The following is a 24,866-nucleotide window of genomic DNA, read 5'->3' on the forward strand; positions in this document are numbered from 1 at the left end:
AGATGCTTCTGGTCTCCTTGGATCCTGGCCAGGGATGAAAATAGAGGAAAGAATATTTATACAGAAGGCAATTTATGTTTATATCAAATCGCATTACATTCAAGTGTCAAGTCAAATGTTCAAACTAACTTTCAAAGAATGCAAAATTGCCCTACTTAGAGAGGTTCTATAGTCTACTTTCCCCTAGAAGCTGGATGGTTTATCTTATCTCTCGCCTAAAACATGTAGGCGTTATTTTTAATATGTAAACAATTATGAATATCTTAGTATTAGGTAACCGCTCTTAGTCTCTCTCTCTTTGCACTTAGTCTTCCAAACAAAGAAAAAATGGGGATTAGTAAGAACATTAAAAAGAGAAATACAGAACAATTTATCTAATGCTGCAATTATGCTTACAATAATTTATTTCCTAACCTCTCTTAAAATATACACATCAGAATATCAAATATCTATGATCTCAGAACATAATAAACCTGCATTTATCAGTGTTGCCACTAGATGGTGCATCCATTCCATTAAAAACAAAAATTTATTTGCACAGCAGTTTAAGCTCTTTAGATATAATTTTATTTACCAAGCTATAGCCAAAATATTTTTCCATTCTTAAAACTTGTAATCCACAGGATTTTCATTCCCCCCCCCCCCCCCCGGCCAAAAAAAAATGATTAGAAATGTTTAGATACTAAAAGGAAAAGATAAAACTAGATTATGTTTCTCCCACTAAAAGTTTGGCTAATTATTAATTGTAGGCCAATAGTAGGATTAATGTAGATATATGAACTAATACGGTAAATTCATTTGGTAGATTAGAATACATGACACCAATTTACAAGGATGGCTTATACATTTCATTATATTCGCCACCAGTTTTAAATACCAGTCTCCTTCACACAACATTCTAAAATGATTAATTATACTTGTATGCTGCCTCCTACAGACTCATAGCAGTTTACTATAAATCATAAAATAAAATGTCCACAGCATACATGTGCACACATAAAACAAAATTAAGTGAGAGTCAGTTCATTGTAGTGTTAAAGCATCAGGCCAGAAACCTGGAGCCAATAAATTCTAGTTCTAGCTTGGACACAAAGCCAACTAGGTGACCTTGGGAAGGAGACAATGAAAACCTCTTCAGAAAAACCTTCCCCCAAAAAGTAAAGGGACTAATCCAGGTAGTCATTAGGAGTCAAAAACTAGCACCAAAAAACAAATACAATATTGCTAATAATAAAAAGCAATGTAATAAGTATACTGTAAAAACAACAAAACAATTAGCAGCGGACAAGCTATTTTTCTCCAAAAGACCTCCGGAAAAGTTTCTTTCTCTTATGTACAATTGTCATTGTAACAATTTGTAAACTTTGATTTTATGGATATTTTACCAATTATTTGGTATTTGAAATCATGAGTAAAATATACAGTGATTCTGGTCTTAACTTATAACTTTTAAAGTAGCTAAGTTATAAAGATATATATTTCTAGCTTATATAGGCAGAAGAAGAAAAATCCAAAGATGTTCAAGAGGCATTAGACTTTGCATGACAACACAAAAACCATAAGCCTGAAAAGACTGCATTCTGGACATTCTAGTGTTTAAAAATATGGTATTTATTGCACCTTAATTGTTTTGAAAAGACTATAATTTAAGCATCTCTATTTAATGTCTATTAATTTTTATTCGAATTCTATGCAACATTTTGATTATTTCTTCCAAATTTATATCTCTGCAAACAGCTACTTAGCTTTTTTCAGTCATAAACCAGTAAAAAAGTAATACTAATAAGGATTATCGTCATTTCATTGCAATAGTGAAATTTATGAGAAATCCAAAGATACCTAAAATCTAGCCATGTAAGTCACATATTACAACAGTATCGAATAATAATGGTTGAGGCCACCAGAAGAACAAGAACCAGAATTTTTGGTGGACTGGATCCCTGGAATTGGCAGCGACCCAGGCCTGCCACATCCCCAAGCTCATTCTCTCGGCAGTGCCATAGGCACCACCATCTTGTTTTTTGCTTCTGCGCATGCACAGAAGCTTTGTTTCATTGCTGCGCATGCATGCACACGAAGCACGTCCCTGAGCAAAGCAGCAGTAAAGAAAATCAGAACCCACCCCTGGTATAGAGGAAGTAAAGATGACAACTGAGAAGCATAGAAATTTATTAAATAAATGATTTTTAATTTATAAGATACATGATTTGGGGTTTTGTTTTTCTTTCTTTCTGTAGTTCTGTATTAACAATAAAAATGACTAGTGAAGTGTATGTCTATATTTTGAACATATAATTAAGAATTTGCTTTTAGAAAGAGTAATGATACTTTTAAACTCTGGGGTTAGGAAGACTTCTGAGAATATCACGTTCACGGACACCCCCCAAAAATCCAAAATGGATAATTGAACAAATCAACCCATAGTTTCCACAAGAGACTCATCTGATGAAGGTCAAATTTTCCAACTTCAGACACATTATACAGTCTGGAGGACAGAAGGGAAAGGGGAGGGGGGCATGATCAAAACATTTAAATGTGTTAAAGGGTTAAATAAGGTTCAGGAGGGAAGTGTTTTTAATAGGAAAGTGAACACAAGAACAAGGGGTCACAATCTGAGGTTAGTTGGGGGAAAGATTAAAAGTAACGTGAGAAAATATTATTTTACTGAAAGAGTAGTAGAAACTTGGAACAAACTTCCAGCAGATGTGGTTGGTAAATCCACAGTAACTGAATTTAAACATGCCTGGGATAAACACATATCCATCCTAAGATAGAATACAGGAGATAGTATAAGGGCAGACTAGATAGACCATAAGGTCTTTTTCTACCGTCAATCTTCTATGTTTCTGTTTCTACATTATGCAAAGACCCAGTTCTGTGAAAAAGGCTGTAATACTGGGGAAGTTGGAAGGAAAGAGAAAAAGACGACAATCAGCATCAAATTACAGTGGTGATGAGTGCACTGCGGGAAACCCTGAAAGACTAGGTTAGGAGCAGATCATCATAAAGAAAATCTGTCACAGGTGTCAAACTCATAACATCACGTGATGCATTGTGACTTCTCCCCCCACTTGCTAAACTAGGATTGGGCCTGGCCAGCGTGTGATACATTCGGCCCGTGGGTTTATCACCCCTGATCTATGTGATCGGTAAGAGATTTGATACCACGTAACAATCAAACTATTATCTCCTTCCCAAATATTTCATCGTCAGCCATTCAGTATTGTCCGACCCTCAGCCACTCTATGGCCAAGGGTCTCTCTTCCCAAACTATTGTTTCCTAAATATCAGTTTTATTTGATCAATGGAACAGAAATGTTTCAATAAGAATGAAATAAAATAGATAAGATCAACATTATTGTGCTTATAAAGAAATTTATCAAAGGTGGAAAAGACTGCACAAAAACAGAATTACAGTATATACGAAGAACTGTCCCGCAAAAATGCATATATTTTAAATCATGTAATTTTCAAAATACAGTAGTACATTGTGAGTTGCAGAAAAGGTTAAAAATGATTAATGTTATTCCAAAATGTCATCCTTTGTTGTGCAAGTTTATAACCATAATAATTCCTAACCTATTATATTCCTAACATAATAATTCCTAATATCTAACTATCCTCACCCACAAGGGACAAGCTGTACTTGTATGGTGATTTTCAGGTTTTTCTTTTACTAAACTTTTAATTTCACCTACATAGTCACCATTTAGTACATCAACACCAAAGAATTCTGCAATTTATGTACTTATCAAAGAGCATTTTCTCTTATTGTTGTTATGTAACATATCTAGGATAATGCTGTAACTGGAAATTCACAGTGCCTACACTGTTTGTATACAGAATTGCACAGGTGAACATAATCTATCCCAATCTTATAGGGGTTCCAGACCTCCAAGATCCCTTCCAATTCTTTTACAATATTCTGTTATTCTGAAGAAGAAAGTCTCAATTGTGGTCCTGATGATACATATATTGAACTTAGAATGTTAGGAATCACTCTCAAGTACTAACTGTCTGTCATTGATAGATATAGATACTTTTTCTGCAGATTCATTTTACAGTGTAGGAAAGATGTCAGGCTCAAAGCAACAGAAATCAGTAGTTTATGTTGCAAATCTTAAAAGCAGTGAAAGAAATAAAAGTACAGATGGACGTCCATACTCCAAATTCATCTTTTGACTATAATGGCCACTCTGAGTTGGTTGAGAAGGGCGGCATAGAAGATTAATTAATAAATAAATAAAACAAATAACATTTCTGTACTCTCTTATCTTATTACTATAATGCAAGGGTCTGCAACCTTAAATACTCAAAGAGCCATTTAGACCAGTTTCCCACAGAAAAGAAAACACTGGGAGCCACAAAACCTGGGTGGACATGGCCAACTTGACATCAATCACTCCCACCCGGTCATGTGACCCCACCAGTCATGCCTACCCAACCGTCATTAGGGCAGAGGACCCTTGTTAAAAAACACCTGGCACCACAAAACCCATTTGACATCTCTCCTTCTCTATCTCCCCACCTCTCTCTCTGTGTCTCTCTCTGTCCCCTCTATCTCACCCCCCTCCGTGTCTCTCTCTCCCTCTCCCTCTGCCCTCTCTTTGTATCTATGTCTCTTTCCCCCACTCTGTATCACTATGTGTGTGTGCATGTGTCCCCTCTCTAACTTTCTCCCTCTCTGTACCTCTCTCTCTCCCCCTCTCTGTATCTTTGCCTCTCTGTCTGTCTGTCTGTCTGTCTGTGTGTGTGTGTCTGTGTCTGTGTGTGTGTGTGTGTGTGTCTGTGTGTGTGTGTCGCTCCCTGTCTCTTCTCACTCTCTTGGAAAGTCCAGCATACTCTCCTTGAGGATCTTTGATACTCTTTTCCTTTCTTCTTTTTGGAAATCTGGGCTGGCTGAGGAACGAGCGCAAGCTATGGCAGCGATTTCCCTCCTCCTCCTCTCCTGCACACCCTCTCTGCCCTGCCACAGCTAGCCAAGGGGTCATGAGAGGAGAAGGAGGGGGAGGAGGAAGAGGAGGGAACCTCTGTTACAGCTTGCACTTGTTCCTCAGCCAGCCTGGATTTCCAAAAAGAAAAAAGAAAAGGTGTAGTAAAGCACCCCAAGAAGAGTTCACTAGCCTTTCCAAGAGAGTAAGAAGAGACACAGAGCGAGAGAGAGAGAGAGGGAGGGAGATGCACACACGCGCGTGCACACACAGAGACACACACACTCCGAGTCTTCGGAGAGGGACGGCATACAAATCTAATAAATAAATAAATAAAATATAGAGAGAGACATACAGAGAGAGGGAGACCAGCTGACAGGTGAGTGTCTTTGCAAGGGTCCTCCGACTTTCTCTGAGCCTGACCCTTAGGGTGGGTATGTGAGGTTCGGCAGGGCCAGCCGTCTGTTTCCACTGCCCTGAACTTCTTAAAGCCATGGGCCCATGCTCCTTTGCATCGTCCCCTCTTCCTGGATCCCATTCCCACTCTGCCAGCCCTCGTGTTAGCGAGGCCGGTGTCAGTTGCGGCCAAGTCATGCCAGTGTCCTGGGACGGAAAGTAGGTTCCCTGTCTCCTCAAGCGACCAAGGCAAGTCCAGTACCAACAAGGTCAGAAGAAGCTCCAGCAAGAGTGAGGCACTGGAGAATTCGCCTCAGCCGCTTCTCCATCCCCTGCTGTCAACCCCTATCTTCTCAGGCCAGGCAAGGAGTGACTGGAAGGGGAGGGACATGGAAACGGACAGCCAGTGATGGGATAGGGAGCCGCAGCAGAGAGCCAAAAGAGTTGCATGTGTCTCTAGAGCCATGGGTTGCTGGCATCTGCTGTAATGTAATGCAGCTTATTGTTACCTAATTAATTAATTTTTATAAGCAAAGATCAAACTTGTCTATTAATACATAATTTTACAGGAAAGTATCCTGAGTACAAATGAATACACTGAATATATCTTCTAATTGATGAGGTTTAGCTGGTATAGGAAAGGATGAACATGCTTAAGATAAAAGTGGACTTCAATATTCTGTGCCATACTAGCCAAAATGGGCCAATATATCTATGGCAAGGAATACTGCAGATATAATGGAAACCGATACAGTGCTTGATATAAGTTACATTCTTATTGGTAGTTACTTGTTATATTCCACTAAATATAAGGACAGTGAAAGAAAAAATGTGAATAAAACAGGATGGTAGAGACAAAGCAATTGGACCTCCTGACAAGGCAAGTCATGGAAGTTTGTAAAATGGAGCAAGCTTACTTAATACATGTTTCACTTAGCAACATAAATTTTGGGCTCAATTGTGGTCATAACTCGAGGATTACCTGTAATGCTGAAAGGGATGAAAATGGCTGACATTTTGACTATTTTATTATTGGAAAGTAACACTTGGATATGTCAAGAAAAACACAGAGACTGAATACTTGGAAATAATGTGTGGTAAAAAAATAAAGAGCAGTTAATTGCTCTTATAAGACTGACAAGTTAATTGAATACAAAAAAAAAACCCGAACGGGTTCAGTAGTATTTTGATATGGTTTATTCATATAGAGAAAATGAATGAGAAAACAAATGAGGATTTCTGTAAAAAAAAGCGTGAATGGGACAAAAGAAAAGGAAAGGTAGCGATAGTTGGGAATTGGAGTTGATGTGATTCATCATAAAAGTGAGCGGTTTAGGCATCAAGCATTTTCTGGAAGTGATGGGACCAACACAATTTGCAAGGACAGAGAATACCTCAAAAGGGAACTGCATATTAGAAATACAATGGTACCTCAGTAGTCATCGTTAATTGGTTCCAGGAGGCACGATGAATACCAAAAATGATGAATACAAAACATTTTTTCCAGTAAGGAATAATGTAGTGAGTCACAAGGCAGCTGACAATGACAAGTTCTAGCTTGTGTGCTGGATACCAAACAAACGATGATTATCAGGACAAAATTTTCAGGTCAAAATGCATTGAGTACCAAATGAGGACCGCTACTACTGTACAAGAAGAGATGAAACATATAGGAACTTTTGAAAACCAGTGGTCCAATTACCCATCCCATCACATATATATCTTGCTCGCATTAAAATTTAAGAAACAAATGCAGAGATTACGTTTTGGGACTTACAGTACCATGGTCCATTATACTTGGGGGGGGGGGGGCGGACCTAAAACTGAATGAAATTCTTCAAAGCTGCTTGTCTTAGATTCCCATGTTAATCATTGCTGATATTTTGGGCAATGAATGTGACACAAGGAGAAAATATGACAGGTAGCCCTCAACTTGATCGTTCAAAGTTACAATGGCACTGAAGAAAGTGACTTACAGTTTTTCACAACCATTGCAGCATCCCATGGTCACACGGAAAAAAAATTCAGATGCTTGGCAACTAGTTCATATTTATGACTGTTGCAAAAAGGACATGTGATCCTTTTTTGCAACCTTCTGATCAGCAAAGTCAATGGGGAAGCCAGATTCACTTAATAACCATGTTAATTGTGATGTGCTGTTGCCTTGAGGCTGTTGGGGTCTGGGTGGGTGTCAACAGACTCAAACTCAACCCTGATAAGACGGAGTGGCTGTGAGTTTTGCCTCCCAGGGACAATTCCATCTGTCCATCCATCACCCTGGGGGGGGGGGGATCACTGGGCGTCCTCCTCGATCCAAAGCTCACATTAGAAAAACATCTTTCGGCTGTGGCGAGGAGGGCGTTTGCCCGCTTCACCTGGTGTACCAGTTGCGGCCCTATTTGGACTGGGAGTCACTGCTCACAGTCACTCATGCCCTCATCACCTCGAGGTTCGACTACTGTAATGCTCTCTACATGGGGCTACCTTTGAAAAATGTTCGGAAACTTCAGATCGTGCAGAATGCAGCTGCGAGAGCAATTATGGGCTTCCCTAAGTATTCCCATGTTACACCAACACTCCGCAGTCTGCATTGGTTGCCGATCAGTTTCCGGTCACAATTCAAAGTGTTAGTTATGACCTATAAAGCCCTTCATGGCATCGGACCAGAATATCTACAGGACTGCCTTCTGCCACACGAATCCCAGCGACTGGTTAGGTCCCACAGAGTTGGCCTTCTCCGGGTCCCGTCAACTAAACAATGTCGTTTGGTGGGACCCAGGGGAAGAGCTTTCTCTGTGGCGTCCCCGACCCTCTGGAAGCAGCTTCCCCCAGAGATCAGAATTCTCCCCCCCCTCCTCACCTTTCGTAAGCTCCTTAAAACCCACCTCTGCCATCAGGCATGGGGGAACTGAGACATCTCCCCTTGCCTATGTAGTTTTATGTATGGTATGTTTGTGTGTATGCTTTTTAAATAATCAGGCTTTTAGACTTTTTAATGTTAAATTGTTATTTTAGACTTTTAATATTAGATTTGTTATTGTATATTGTTTTATCACTGCTGTGAGCCGCCCCGAGTCTGCAGAGAGGGGAGGCATACAAATCTAATAAATAATAACAATAATTTACTAACAACTAATGTAAAAAAGATATGATTCACTTAACAACAATGGCAAGAAAAGTTGTAAAAAGGAGCAAATTCACTTAACACATGTTGCTCTAACTCGAAGCTTTATTTCTCTACCAACTGGTCCAGAAAAAGAGCCTTTGCACAACTTCAAATTGTGCACCAGTTGCAGACTTTCCTGGATCAGGAGTCTCTGCACTCTGCACTCAATCATTCAAGCCCTATTCATCTCATATCTGGACTATTCCAATGCATTCTACCTAAGGGCTGTCCTTGACGAGCACTTGGAAGCTACAACTGGTGTTAAGTGAGATGACGTGGGCAATTGTGTAACCTCTAGAGTGGCCTATTTACATCATTGCTCTGTGATCTGCACTGGATGCTGGTTTGCTTCTGGTTGCAATTCAAGGTGTTAGATGTCATCTTTAAAGCCCTACATGGCATGGAGTCCAGGTTACTTGAGGAACCATGTCATCTCAATGGGACTGGCCCGCTTTACCCGTGACAGCAGGTCTTTCAGCCAGTGAATTCCATCTGGCAGGATCCAGAAGAGTTTTCTCTTTTTGGCTTCTTTAGGTTTATTGGATTTATATGCCGCCCCTCTCCGCAAACTCTTTCCTTTGGAACATCTCCTCCCCACTCCTACCCCCACTCCAGGTGAGATCTGTTCCCACCTGTCTGATCTTCCATAAGGGCCGGAAGATGTGGTTCTGCCATTTAGCTTGGAGAATTTCATGCTGAGGTTAATGGATCAGTAGATCTCCTCTTTCCACTGTACATTCTGGTTCCCTCCCTGCCTCTACATAGTTATATTTTTTTATTGTTATAAGATATATATATATATATATATTTGTATATTTGCATGCTTTTAATGTTGAAAGCCACTCCGAATCGCTTCACCACGATTTAGGTGGCAAGCAGAATGAATGAATGAATGAATGAATGAATGAATGAATGAACGAACGAATGAGACTAAGTTGCAAATTCTTTGGCCACGCCTCTTCTGCCTGACTGAGCTCCATTTTTTCGTTGAAGACTTGGATCTTGAGAGGACGTAGCCAGTACAATATAATCAACCACTCCTGGACACTGGACCAGTAAGAAACCAGAATGGGATTGGACTCTCCTGCAGCGCACATAGAATGAACGTTCAGGTAAGTCCAATGTTCTTTCTCGTCCTGTGTGCTGCTTGGAGAGTCCAAGCATGGGATGTAACCAAACTAAATATCCAGAGGACGGGAAACAGGCTGGCCCAGAGTCCCCTCAACAGGAAGAACCCTCTGTAGCACTCATCTTCCAAAACTGCTTCAGTCAAGACAAGGCCCAAGACACCACCCTGCAAATCTCCTGAATCGAAGCTCGCATATCCTAGCAGCGGTGGTGGCGTGTTTCTGGTCGAATAGGCCATGATGTTGTCTGGTGCAGGCCTGGCCTGATGTTCATAGGCCAATGCAATGCAGGCCTTTAACCAGTGCCCAATGGTAGATGGAGTTACTTTCTTGCTCACTGATGTGGATTGAAATGATACAAACAAAGATTCTATCCTCCTGAAAGAGGCAGTTCTCCTGATGTACTGTACTTACGAAAGGCTCTGTATACATCCAAGGTATGCCACCCCAATTCTCAAGTATGGATTATAAAAGGACACATTTTTGGCTTTGCTAATGAGCTTCAGTCTTCTCCTTAATTTCTGAAAACCTTGTCTGAGAACTCTGGCTACAGCTGGTAATTATTACCAGGTTATCTTTGCTCTGGGACTTTAGCCAACTGATAACACTTTGCTAGATTTGCTTCTCTTTCTGAAAAGACTCTTAAAAGACTTTTACACTACTGGGACATATTAAATCCTTTTATTAATTAGATCATTTGTGTGCATCTGATTATTGGGGCCGGCACTAGTACAGAAGACTATTTCTCAACGGTAAATGTTTCTTCATATAATGTTCTGGTCAATCACTTGTCAAGGATTACCTTCAGCTAATTGGAACCCATCTATTCCAGCACTGCAATAGACTCAGGAGATGTAAGTTAAGGCTTTGCCAGTACTTAAAGATAATTTAAAAAGTAAGACATAACTCCTTAATCTTGCAACACATGGACAATGCAACTATCACAGTTTCAACTAGGAAATTATGAGCTTCCTACACCAAACTAAATTAAAAAAAAAACAGTAGGGAAATCCTGGAAACTTGGCACTCAGACATATCAGCCTTCAGAAATAAACTACATTTATACAGCATTTAAAGGCTGCAGTAAAAAATCCAAAAAGGAAATAAAAAGACTACAACATATCCTCTCCAGGAGCAAATGCCTAAGTAAATGGGGATCAACACCAGACAAACAAGAAAAAAACAAAACCTTTAACAAGGAATACCAAGGAGAAAACCCTATTTCCACTAACACCAGCAGGAGAAACTGCTATATCTCAACAGGGAACAAACCCCACGCTCACCAGCAGTGATGATGTTAACTTGAATAATGAAACGTTGGCAAGTGTACAAAGAGGTTTAGATTCTATAAAAGGATTCTATAAAATGTATTTAAATTACGGTATATTGTAATATTCAAATAAATACAGTCATTAAGTCCAACATACTGAGTCACAAGCCAAAATCCTCCAGAAATCTCTTTCACATAAATTACTTCTTCTCTGTCTAAGCCAGTGATGGCGAACCTTTTTTTCCTCGGGTGCTGAAAGAGCATGTGCGCACAGTATTGCCCATGCATTAGTGCCCACATCCATAGTTCAATGCCTGAGAAGGGCGAAAATAGCTTCCCCCAACCCCCGGAGGCCCTCTGGAGGCTGGAAACGGCCTGTTTCCCAACTTCTGCTGGGCTCAGTAGGCTCGTATTTTGCCCTCCTCAGGTTCCAAAGGCTTCCCTGGAGCCTGGAGAGGGTAAAAACGCCCTTCCCCATCCCCTCGGAGGCTCTCTGCAAGCCAAAAATGCCCTCCCAGAGCCTCTGTATGAGCCAAAAATCAGCTGGCCGGCACACACATGGACATTGGAGCTGAGCTAGGGCAATGGCTCATGTACCAGCAGATAGGGGTCTGTGTGCCACCTGTGTCACCCATGCCATAGGTTCGCTATTACTGGTCTAAGCAATTAAAAGTATACTGCATCAATTCAACTTACGATTGAATATGCAAACCCAAATCATTCTTTCTGCTCATTACAAGTAGTCCTCAACTTACAACCATTCATTTGGTGACTGTTTATAATGGCACTGCCAAGTGAATTATGGCCAGTTTTCACAGTTATAGCCTTTGCATCATCGCCATGGTAACCTGATCAAAATTTGGGTGCTTGGCAACTGGCATGTATTTATGGCCCAGGGCCTTGTGACCTTCCCAGCAGGTTTCTGACAGAGAAAGTCACTGGGGGAAGTGAGATTCATTTAATGACAGCATGATTCACTTAATGTGCAATGATTTGCTTAACAACTGTGGCAAAAGGTCGGAAAATGGAGCAAAATTCACTTAGCAGTTATTTTGCTTAGCAAAGGAAATTAGTAGGCCCAATTGTGATCATAAGTTGAGGACTACTGATATTTTTATCGCACGAATAAGCTAAATATTTGGATAGCAATAGCATCATAAATTGATTTTTAAGAATTAAGAATGTGTTCCTTTGTTTTCTAATAAATTGGTTAAGAAACAATGCATTTCCCTATTTTACTTGGCTATATCACTGAACTTTAACTGGCACAAAGAGCACTTTAAAATTTAAATTTTGCATCTCTCAGCCACTATATTCCAAAATTGGATTTTAAAAAGACACTTACCGCATGCCATATAGATTGCAGAAGGTAATAATATAACAATTGGTTTATTGAAACTTGCGGGATTTTTAGCTGCTCCGATATAATCCCCGTGTTCCTTAACTCAGTATAAATCTTCCATTGAGCAATGCAATCCCAAGCAACAGCCCCTATGTGCCCTGATGGTAAAGCCCTTACAATCGCTCTGGTTCCAGTGTAGACTGATTTTTTAATCTCCTTATCATTTTTGCAAAATCTTCTTATTAATAAGGTGGAACGCTCCTTCTTACTTCGGGAAACATTTTCCTCCATAATGTTGTTGGCAGTGCAGTTTTCAAAATGGCCCAGAAGAGACTTTGATGGCATCCTTCCAGTAAAATTGCCACTTGAGAAACCATGACCTGAGCCTCCCACACTCAGTTTTGGAGTTCCTTTTTTGAAACACAACAATTTATCCACTGACGTATCAGAAGAATCATGGAGTTGTCCAGTTTTACTCCCACAAGATGGCAGTTCCAGATAATTACAAGTGCAGGCTATGGAACCATTAGTGCAAGACACACAGCCATTCCAAGTTAAATTATTACGCAAAGTATGTCCGCTTTTTGAGATACTATTGGTCTCTTTAACATAACTGGCATCTGCATTTTCACTTTCTTTTTTGCTGAGTGAGGACTGGCCTCTTAATGACTTCAACTTTATTTGAGATTCATCCATGTTTAACGGAATTTCGGAATACATGACTCTTTGCAGCGAAGAAGAAATTCCAGTTTCTGAATATTTCTCTTTCTTTGAAAAAGAATAATACGGTTTATATAATTGGTTACGTATGGCGTTACTCTTACGGTTTTTCTGTACATCATAATTTATGTTAAGAGATTCCAAAGAAGCAGGAATAAACATGCCATCCTGCCACACATTTTCTCTATCAGTCATTTCTTTGTATCTGTTAAAATAAAAATGCCAAGCAATGTTCACTAGCAGGTCTTCTTATCCAAGTTACAAAAAAGAGCTGAACATCTGATTTCTCATTTCATAACTGGCACCTGCAGAGCTTATATCCATTATTTCCATTCTGAATGGCAAATACTGACCCTGAATGAACTGAATGTAAGTTGAAGTTTCTTTGGAAAAGCAGCTGACCCCATAGCATATTTAAAATATATGTATGTATTTTTCCTCCAAAGATACAATGTAATGAATGCTACCATTACAAAACATTTAGTTCTGTAATTAAGAGTCTCCCCAAAATTCCAAGCACATGGCTGGCACAGAATACAAATTCCAGTCAGTATTTGTTTGGAGCATGTCAGTATCCAAGCTTGCTATCTCCCAACGATTGACACTTCTCTCATAGAATATAGTGGTGTTTTCCCTCTTGTACATTTCACAGAAGAACAGAACGGGGAAAGGCCCTTGCTTCCTACGTCATGCAGCTTCCAGTTTGTTTTCTGTAAGGAAAAAAAACCAGCACAGTGTTAATGGTATTAAATTACATACTCATAAACATGTAAACTGACATCCCCAAGGAACTTCACCCATCAGCCCAAAGCAACACAGGCAGAGAAACTGCTGCACAAAAAGGATATCTGGCTGACTGAGTACAATAGCAGCAACTGACCTCTCAGGATTGGCCTCAGAAGTATAGTCTCACATTGGCTTAATTCCAAGGCAGCACGCCCGGCCATCCCAACACCAAACAATAACAGCTCCCCTCATTTTTGGGGTCCTAGCAGATGCCATATCTGAAAGCAAACTGGGCACAAAGTAGAATCCCATCTCTTTTTAGTGTTTAGCCAGGTCTTGGTGATGTATGCCAGGTCGGTTTTCTCATCCATAATAATCTAAGGTGATATAAGGTGAGGTGAGCTTTAATAAAAGTCCATCTGTATTAAGTGGCACTAGGTGGAGTTACCTAACTCATCCCATCTCTCCATGTACAACCCACACTTTGCCTCATTATTTATAGGGCCTTGCCTGGGAGGGAGCAGCACAATGGAATGATTTTTAAGACTTCGTTAAACCTGCCAGTCTAGCCGTTTATCTAAATTCATATCTTTACAGTGCCAGTCCCATGCCAGTCCCAGACTATTATTATTCAATTGATGAAGACTGGAGGAACACTACCAATCTAGAACTAAAATTTATGTTCATTTTTATTCTGCCCTCATGGTTATTTCAACCATCTATTAAACTTATTGTTAATCTGAGTTGTGCGGCCTACAAATATATAAGTATCAGTCTGTTCCCAACATTAGATTGAAAACTGACAACATTCAGAAATACAAGTTATGTTAAGTAGACTTATTGCAGAAAAACTAATAGTATCACCCTAATGAAAGACTTTAAGCATTTCTATGTATCAAATGGAAGACCTATTCGTAGTTGGAACTACAAAAGCCAGTGTTCCTTTGTCTCCTGTCTGCACGATATAATGGGCTTGAAGAGACAACATTCACATATCCCTTGTTTTAATTTTGACCAGTCTGGTTTTCTGGTGTTCAGGTTCAAGCAAGATGCCAGCAGTATTCGGTTCCTATCTGGAGGGGGGAGCACCGACAGCGGAAATGGATCTGCGTGCACAGTTCCGGGTGACCAGTCGGTGGGCGTGCATGCGCGTCAAAGCGAGATTTGGCTTCTCCACATGCGCAGAAAGCAAAATTTTGTGAGGATGCACGTGCGTGCAATGCGTGGAAGAAAAATAATCACCAAAATCACGCACACCTGCACCTCTTCTCACAAGATTTGCTTCCTGTGCATGCGCAGAAGCTAAATCTTTCCTCTGATGAGGTCACCCGGAGCTGCACATGTATCAGCACCGGTAGCAGCGGTAAGTTGGAATCCCCGCTTGGATGTGTGCCACCCCCATCATGTCTATGGTTTATTTATGATTTTGATAATTAATTCTGATGAAGTAAAATGTCGTGCAAAGATTGTTTTTATCCCAGATAAATCTATAATTCTATAATAATGCTCCATATGCAATCCTATATGGGAGAAAGCTATCACTGACACATTTAAGAATTTTTGGAAGTACTGCCTGGGTACATATCCCAAAGGCAATCAGAAGAAAAGGACAGCAAAAGGCTAGAAAGCTCAGGTTTGTAGGCTATGAGCCAGGCTCAAAAGACTATCACTTTAGCAGTGGGAGCAAGAGGGTAATCCTTTCCAGGTCTGATAGTATTGCAGAACAAAATTGGGACATAATTAATGCAAATTCTGGGTATGTTTCACTTAGTGATGGTGATCCATTTAGTGATGGTGGATCTATTTAATGACAGTAACTCATCTAATGATAGAAAATTGCTTATTGAAAGTGTTAGTGTTAGGGAGGAGAGGCTGAACAAGACATGAAGCCAGAAAGGCTTGAAACACAGGAGCAGTCAATCCACGTAGGTCACAAAGGGATTCCGCCTGACAGATATTCTGCCAACAAGGTAAAAGTATGTTAGTTAGTTAATGATTGATTGATTGATTGATTGATTGATTGGACTTGTATGCCGCCTCTCTCCATGGATTCGGGGCGGCTCACAGCATATACCAAAAGCACAACAATACAGTTTATCCAGTAATGTGTAGTATGAGCCAATAAGTTATAAAGAAGTGTTGGCATTACCAAAAGCTGAACAAGAAAGATTGAAGGAAGCCATGGACAAAGAGATGAAATCCATCGGAGACCATGAAGTGTTTACATCTGTGACTTTGAGACAGGGTACCAAATCTGTGGATTGTACATGGGTGTATAAGATGTATTAGCCACTGGTAAAGGCACCAGCAGCGGGTTCCTCTTACCCGCGTACTGGTGTGCTGTACACGCATCCTGGCAATTTGGGCACTCGTGGGTGTGCCCGCACATGCACCCCCTCGCAGGATTTTGCTTCTGCACATGCCCAAGAAGCAAAAAGCCCCAAAATCTCATGAGGGGATACTTGTATGATTTTGGCAATTTTTTGTTTTCGCACATGCGCGGAAGCAAACAAATCACTGAAATCTCACAAGTGTGAGAGTCCCCTCGCAAGATTTTGCTTCTGTGCATGAATTGGAAACAAAAAAAAGATGGTGCCGCACAATGGACTGGCGAAGATGGCACCGGAGCCATCGCACACAAATTGAACAATTGGCGGGCTGCTACCGGAACAGCGCACCCTAGCGTACCGGTAGGAACCCACCATTGGGAGGCACAAGGTGTCTTCCAATCATGAAGGGAGAGTGTAGGAATATTCATGAGTTGGAAGAGTCATGTGGTAGCTCAGTCAGCCAATGAGAGAAAAGTGCTACTGAGCATGTGCAAAGAACTAGGCGTGGAGCTGGGTGTGGTGTCCAGTCTCTGTCTGCCTCTGCTGTGTCTCTCTTGTGCTATGTCTCTCTCCACAAGGTCTGTCTGTGTAAAGTCTTCATTGTGTTATGATGTTTGTAAGTATATTCTCAGCTTGCTGTAAAGAAGAATGTATGGTACTGTAAATATTTTGAATTAATTATAAAGAAGTTATTTGAATCAGCTAAATGCAGTTGACTGGGAGAGCTTTTGATTTATTTTCTTCAAAAGATATAAAATTTTCTGACTAAAGGTCATAAAATGGGGCAAAACTCAATTAACTGTCTCACTTAGCAACAGAAGATTTGGGCTCAGTTGTCATCATAAGTCAAAGACTACCTGTACAAACGTGAAGCCCTTTGACAAACAATTTACCTTTCACAATGAAATCACTGCTAATGAAGTATAAATAAGATACAAAGTAAGTAATAAAGCAAACAGGTTGATATTTCTGCCCAGAATATTTAATGTAAACCTCAAAAGAAAGTTCTATTAAAACATTTGCCAGATGCTGATAAATTGGTATTAAAAGAAGTAAGTAGCAAAATTAGTTTTGTCAGAGCAACTTGCAACTACTGTTTGGATGAAGGAAAACCTCTTGATTGCAGCCGCTACCAGAATATAACAGCTGTGGAAATAATATTCTTTCTCTGAAAATAGCAGCAGTGGCTACGTCTTGATGTATGTTTCTCAATGTTTCCTCATGTGAGCTCTGTCATATAATATAACTAGACTGTTTGGAGGAATCAGAAAGATTATACCCATCATCAAATATGTGTTCACTTTACACAAATATTCACCAGTTATTTGGCTAGGAATTTTTAGGATTATATTTCAAGGTCAAGGCTACAATCCTGTATAGATATATCAAGAAATATCTTTCTGGGGCTTAATTCCAATTAGGTTTGCATTATACTGTAGGGCAGTGATGGTGACCCTTTTTTTCCTCGGGTGCTGAAAGAGCATAGGCGCTTGCTTTCACGCATGTACAAGTGCCCAAACTCATAATTCAATGCCTGGGGAGGACGAAAATAGCTTCCCCCACCCTCCGGAGGTCCTCTAGAGGCCAGAAATGGCCTGTTTACCAATTTCTGGTGAACCCAGTAGGTTCATGTTTGGACCTCCCCAGGCTCAAAATGCTTCCCTGGAGCCAGGGGAGGGTAAAAAAGCCCTCCCACATCCCTCCAGAGGCTCTCTGGAAGCCAAAAACACCCTCCCAGGGCCTCTGTGTGAGCCAAAAATCAGCTGGCCGGCACACACATGCACATTGGAGCTGAGCTAGGGCAACGGCTCGCGTGCCACCTTTGGCACCCGTGTCGCGTGCCACCTTTGGCACCCGTGCCACCTTTGGCACCCGTGTCACCTTTGGCACCCGTGTCACCTTTGGCACACCAGTGTGCCGCGAGACACGGTCAGGTGTGCCGCGAAGCTCCCAGGGAAGCTCCAGCTCGGCGGGGCGCTGCCGGCGCAGCTCCTGCCCGTTGCCGCGGTTTCTGGCGCTCTCCTGCTGGGCCCCAAAGAAGGAAGGCAGGAAAAAGGAGAGCTTCATTCTTCGTGCCTCCTTTTTCCTGCCTTCCTTCTTTGGGGCCCAGCAGGAGAGCGCCAGAAACCGCGGCATCTGGCAGGAGCCGGGGGACAGCTGCGAGTGGGAGCTCGGAGGCACAGGCAGCGCCCCGCCCAGCTGGAGTTCCCTGGCGTCAGCGGCAAGTGTCCTTTGGGGCCCGGCGGGAGGGCACTGGTGGTGGGAGCAGGAGGGTGCCGGCTGCAGCGGCCCCAGGCAGTCGCGGGGAGATGGGGGCGGCGAGAGGGATCTCCAAGGTGGAGGCACCAACGGTGGTGGTTGGACGTGCTGCTGGACGCCGTACATGCTGGCGCTGCGGGGCTGGCATATACGGCGTCCAGCAGCACGTCCAGCTGCTGTCAGGGCTCCCGCTTGCAGTCAGCCGAGAGAGAGAGAGAGAAAGAAAGAGAGACATAGCAAGAGAGGCAGAGAGAGAGAGAAAGAGAGACATAGCAAGAGAGGCAGAGAAAGAGAGACAGAGAAAGAGAGAGAGAAAGAGAGACATAGCAAGAGAGGCAGAGAGAGAGAGAGAGAGAGAGAGAAAGAAAGAGAGACATAGCAAGAGACACAGAGAGAAAGAGAGAAAGAGAGAAAGAGAAAGAGAGAGACATAGCAAGAGAGAGAGAGAAAGAGAGACATAGCAAGAGGCAGAGAGAGACATAGCAAGGGAGGCAGAGAGAGAGAGTGAAAGAGAGAGACTTAGCAAGAGGGACAGAGAAAGAGACAGAAAGAGAGAAAGACATAGCAAGAGAGGCAGAGAGAGAGAAAGAAAGAGAGACATAGCAAGAGAGACAGAGAAAGAGAGAGAGAAAGAAAGAGAGACATAGCAAGAGGCAGAGAGAGAAAGAGAGACATAGGAAGAGAGGCAGAGAGAAAGAGAGAGAGACATAGCAAGAGAGGCAGAGAGAGAAAGAGAGACATAGCAAGAGAGACAGAGAGAAAGAGAGACAGAAAGAGAGAGAGAGAGACATAGCAAGAGGCAGAGAGAGAGAAAGAGACACACAGAGAGAGAGACATAGCAAGAAAGACAGAGAGAGAGAAAGAGAGACATAGCAAGAGAGGCAGAGAGAGAGAGAAAGAGAGACATAGTGAGACAGAGAGAGAGACAGAGAAAGAGAGAGACATAGAGAGAGAGAGAAAGAGAGACATAGCAAGAGGCAGAGAGAGAGAGACATAGCAAGAGAGGCAGAGAGAGAGAGAGTGAGAGAGAGACTTAGCAAGCGGGACAGAGAGAGAAAGAAAGAGAGACATAGCAAGAGAGGCAGAGGGAGAGACTTAGCAAGAGGGACAGAGAAAGAGAGACAGAAAGAGAAAGACATAGAGGAAGGGAAGGAGGGAGAGATAAAGAGAGCAAAAAAGAGAGGAAGAAAGAAAGAGGAATGGAGAGAAAGAAGGGAAGGAAGAGAGAGAAATAGGGAGAAATAGAGCAAAAGGGAGGAAGAGAGAGATTTTTTTTGTCCAAACTTTTCTTTACACCCCCCCCCCACCGCCCGTTCAATGTTCCCCATGATTTTGAAAATATGAATAATGTGCCGCGGCTCAAAAAAGGTTGGGAAACACTGCTCTTCGGAGAGGGGCGGCATACAAATCTAAATAATAAATAAATAAATAAATAAATTTAGGAGCCATCAAATTGAGTTTTATTTTTATGATGAATGTTTTTATTGTGGCCTATCTGAATTATAAGGAAATTCCTGTAATCCCTTTCATCCTATCCATTGCTTTTCCTTTCTTTTATGTCCTTTAATCTTGCCATGTGATACAATTTGATAATTTATCAATCTTCTTGGTCAACACATGTGTTTCTGCTTCCAGATGATCACCTCTTTAATTATCATGGACTGACTGATTGTATTTTCTTTCATTTATTTTTAGTGTCCACGTTTAGCACTGTTTTGCCTCTTGTAAAAAGCAAACACCAGTTTCCAGCAAAAACATTGTTATAGCGTGGTTGTAGAATTGTAGGATGCTGAAAACTGGCATAAATGTGGGCTGTTGGAAAGTGGCCACAATCAGACACGTGGGCAAGGCAGGAGTGAGTCATCATAATTTGAAATCTAAACCTTAAATAGCTTTTTTTCTGCAGGGGGGGGGGAGAGAGGGAGCTCATAACTTTGAGCAGCCACTACGCATCTAGTCATAAGTTAAGGACCACCTGTAGAGGGCACAGTATAAGTAATCCTTGGCTTACAACCACAATTGAGCCCAACATTTCTGCTGCTAAGCGAGTTATTGGTTAAATGAGTTTTGCCTCATTTTATGACCTTTCTTGCCATAGTTGTTAAGTGAATTGCTGCAGTAGTTAATTAGTAACATGGTTGGTAACCGAATTCGGCTTCCCCATTTAGTTTCCATGTGAGTAAAGTCACAAAAGAAGATCACATGACCCTGGGGCATTGCAATTGTCATAAAAATATGAGCCACTTGTCAAGCATCTGAATTTTGATTATTTGACCATGAGGATACTGTAATGGTCATCTAAGTTATTTTTTTCAGTGCTGTTGTAACGTTGAACGATCACTAAGCCAAGGACCACCTATATTATAAGTAATCAACAAAGGCAGAACAGAATGGGTCAATTTCCTGCTGTAATCTAGATCCTATGCTCCTATTAATATACTACATCCCGAAATAGCATTTAAGCTGGTAGCAGCTGAATCAGTGTCTGACTCTTCTCAATTTCTCTTCCTTTAGACATAATGAATTCAAGGACAAGTAGTTACTTCCTCCCAAAGTTCCTCCAGCAGCCAAATCAGATGAGGAGAAGGCATGGATCAATGAAATCTAAGAGCTATGAGGGTGAAGAGGAACTGGAGCTGCCAGAGAGAAAGACAGAGGTGGAGCCTGGACCATCCGTCAACCCTCAGATGGAGAGTCAAAACCCCCAAGTCTGGAGGTGGCTGATGAGGAAGAGGAGAAACAGCTGGGTCCAGTGCTTGATGCGCAGATGTGCAGAAGGCAGAGTAGAGCAGTGGAAATCTTTGGGCTGATCCTTGGGATAGAAGAGCCACTGCTGCTAGCGAAGCCCCACCCTCGCTCTGGGGATAAAAGGCAGGGAGCGCAGATGAATAGATGTGGCAGACAACTATTCATTTCCCTGCTGAACAGACTAGTTTGCCTGCTGTGATAGCGACTTTTTGTTGGGGCTGCTGGCGCTCCTAATAAAGGAATCGTTGATTGATTACAGAGAGCTTGTCCTGTTTGGAGAGCTGGGTCAGAATATCCTGTTAGTAGGTCTTAAGTCCAGAAGAGCAGAATCCCACAATCTGACAAACAAAATTGTCAGCAAGAGAAAAAGACAAGAATTTGTCGGCCTTCTGATTCCCACCAGAGTTAGAAGTTCAACAGACTTTAGCTTTCAATTTTTAAAAATACAGTGATCCCCCGGTTATTGCATCCCCGACCATTGCGAACAGGGTAATTTGCGATTTTTGAACCCGGAAGTCAGAACACCATCTGCGCATGCGTGCCCTTTTTTTCTATGGGCACGCATGCGTAGATGGCGCCGGGCAGATCAGCTGCTGGGCGGCTTCCCTAGGTCTTCCCCCTCTTGGCTGGCATCAGCGAGGAGTTTCCCCACCACCGCCCACGCAAACTCCTCGCTGCTGCCGCTTCGCTCGGGCCGCTTCCCAGCTGAGTACTCAGCTGGGAAGCGGCCCGAGCGAACGGCTTGTCCGCAGCCTGCCTGCCCGCGCGCCCGCGGCTCGTGCGCCCTTCTCCCCCCCACGCCGTTCGCTCGGGCCGCTTCCCAACTGAGCCCTCAAGCCAAGCGCAGAAGTTCGCCTTTGGCGCTTGGTTTGAGGGCTCAGTTGGGAAGGCGCGCGGGTGTTTTAAAACGTCCCCGCCGACATGGGGGGCTCGCTAGCACACCCCCAAACCCGGGTTGGGGGTTCGGGGGGTGCTAGCGAGCCCCCCATGTCGGCGGGGACGTTTTAAAACACCCGCACGGCTTTCCAATGAGTCCCGAAGACAAACGCGGAAGTTTGACGTTTGTCTTCGGGACTCATTGGAAAGCTCCGATCGTTTTAAAACAATTGCGCCGTTCTCCGCTGACTCCTGGCGAACTTCCCCGCTTTAGGAGTCAGCGGAGAACGGCGCAACTGTTTTAAAACGATCGGAGCTTTCCAATGAGTCCCGAAGACAAACGTCAAACTTCCGCGTTTGTCTTCGGGACTCATTGGAAAGCCGCTCGGGTGTTTTAAAACGTCCTCGCCGACATGGGGGGCTCGCTAGCACACCCCCAAACCCGGGTTGGGGGTTCGGGGGTGTGCTAGCGAGCCCCCCATGTCGGCGGGGACGTTTTAAAACACCCGCGCGCCTTCCCAACTGAGCCCTCAAGCCAAGCGCAGAAGTTCGCCTTTGGCGCTTGGCTTGAGGGCTCAGTTGGGAAGGTGCGCGGGTGTTTTAAAACGTCCCCGCCGACATGGGGGGCTCGCTAGCACACCCCCAAACCCGGGTTGGGGGTTCGGGGGGGTGCTAGCGAGCCCCCCATGTCGGCGGGGACGTTTTAAAACAGCCGCGCCGCCCCCAATCTTCGGCTCCTCGCTGGTGCTGCGGAAGTTAAAAACACCATCTGTATATGCGCAGATGGTGTTTTTACTTCCGCAGCGCTACTTCGCGAAAACCCGCTCGTTGCGGGGGGTCCTGGAACGGAACCCTCGCAACGAGCGGGGGATCACTTTACTACCGTGCTTAAAAGCACTGCAATTTGAAAACAGAATGATGAAAAAATGTGTTAAAACTAGTGTGGTACAGAAGTTAAAACCACTGGATTTGGAAGATCCAAAATTCTGGTTCTATCCCGTTCTCAGCTCAACCTACCTTGCTGTTGTGGAGAAGAACCGTTGTACATACCTGAACGGTCTTCTCAGTGCTCTGGAAGGAGAGTCCATCATGGGTTGTTAACCAATCCTATTGGTAGAGATTGAGTTAATTTGAATAATTAACAGTCACCGCCCCCTTAGCAGCCCCCATGAGCCAGTTTTAAAAACGAAGACAATGTAAAAACCATAAAATTTTATTAACTCCAGTAACAATATATAACCTTCAACAGTCCCAACACTCCGGCGACCTGGCCAAACACCATGCCGGGTGGGTTTGGACTCTCCTTCCAGAGCACTGAGAAGACCGTTCAGGTATGTACAACGGTTCTTCTCCATTGACTCTGGAAGGAGAGTCCATCATGGGATATACCAAAGATCAAATCCCCTGGGAGGGAAAAGGCTGGGCCGAGGTCGTTGGAGTGGCACACACTCGCTGCAAGACACGCCTGCCAAAGGAAGCCTCTGCTGAAGCCAAAGAGTCCAGTTTATAGTGGCGTATAAAAGTAGAAGATGATGCCCAAGTTGCTGCACGACAAATATCTTCTAAAGAAGCTTGTGTCGACCAAGCCGCCGAAGTCGCCGCACTCCTGGTCGAATGTGCCATGACCCCAGCGGGAGGTGATTGAGACCTTGCTGTATAAGCCTCCGCAATGCAATCCCTAATCCAGCGACTAAGGGATTGCGAAGAAACTCCAAGACCCATCGTGGCCTGAGCAAAGGAGACAAACAGTCTTTCAGTCCTTCGGAATGATGCCGTCCTCCTGATATAGAGCTTCAAAGCCCTTCGAACATCAATCTTGTGCCAACGAAGCTCAGAAGGATGTTGACCATGCGTGCAGAAGTCCGGAAGAACAAGTTCTTGCCGTCTGTGAAACTCTGAATTCACCTTCGGGATGAACGTAGGATCCAACCTCAGCACCACTCTGTCCGGATGGAACACACACAAGTCCAGTCTAACGGACAGTGCTGACAGCTCAGAAACCCTACGGGCAGATGTAATCGCCACCAAGAATAATGTCTTAATTGATAAGAATCTACATGAAATTGACCTCATGGGCTCAAAGGGAGGTCCAGTGAGTGCACGTAGCACCAGGGTGAGATCCCATGTCGGGAATCTCCGTACAGCAGGAGCGTGCTTGTTAATAGCTCCCTTGATGAAATCCCTCACCCATGGGTGGTGAGCCAAAGATCGAAATTCTGACAAACGGATTATAGTTTACACTTGCCTTTTTAAGGTGTTAGGGGCTAACCCCCGCTCAATTCCCGATTGGAGAAATTCCAGGATTGCAATTAATGAAGCTTGCTTCGGATCACATTGACGGTTGGAACAAAATCTGCAGAAGGCTGCCCATGTCGCCTGATATATTCGCACTGTCGATGGCCGACGAGCCGCCTGCATTGTAGCAATGACCGTGTCCGGTAGATGTTGCTGCATCAGTCTCTCCCGCTCACACGCCAGGCGGCTAATTGGAACCATTGAGGATCCGGGTGACAAATGGACCCCTGACTGAGAGAGATGACCCGATCTGGGATCCTCCAAGGAGGGGACACCGATAGGGCTACAAGGTCTGCGAACCACGGCCGGCGGGGCCAGTATGGAGCCACTATGATCACCTTGGCTTTCTCCCGGATTACTTTGTCCAGTACCCTTTGCATAAGACATGTCGGGGGAAATGCATATAACAGACCCCGGGGCCATGGAGACAAGAGGGCATTGACCCCTTCTGCTTTCGGTGTTGGGAACCGAGAATAAAATCTTACTAGTTGCGTGTTGGCTTGTGACGCAAAAAGGTCCACCAGAGGAGTCCTGAAGCGTTGAATTATCTGATGAAACAATCCGGGATCCAGTTTCCACTCTGCGGGGTCCAGGGTAGACCTGCTTAGCCAGTCCGCCTGTATGTTGCTGGTCCCGGCAATGTGTTCCGCCGACAGCGAAGCTAAGTGGGTCTAAGCTAA

At 43.3% G+C, this 24,866-nt stretch overlaps 1 protein-coding gene across 6 annotated transcripts in view; it reads right to left on the reverse strand.

Annotated features, from left to right (window-relative positions):
* PLCE1 (phospholipase C epsilon 1) overlaps positions 1 to 24,866 on the reverse strand; it is a 219,957-nt gene that overhangs the window by 174,166 nt on the left and 20,925 nt on the right. For all 6 annotated transcript variants that reach the window (XM_070752402.1, XM_070752405.1, XM_070752404.1 and 3 more), the window contains exon 2: positions 12,236 to 13,662. In XM_070752402.1, the coding sequence (XP_070608503.1) occupies positions 12,236 to 13,147 (912 nt within the window). In that variant the 5' untranslated portion in view covers positions 13,148 to 13,662. The remainder of the gene's footprint in view (positions 1 to 12,235; positions 13,663 to 24,866) is intronic.

Source organism: Erythrolamprus reginae, chromosome 5 (genome assembly GCF_031021105.1).
Source record: "Erythrolamprus reginae isolate rEryReg1 chromosome 5, rEryReg1.hap1, whole genome shotgun sequence".
NCBI lineage: Eukaryota > Metazoa > Chordata > Lepidosauria > Squamata > Dipsadidae > Erythrolamprus > Erythrolamprus reginae.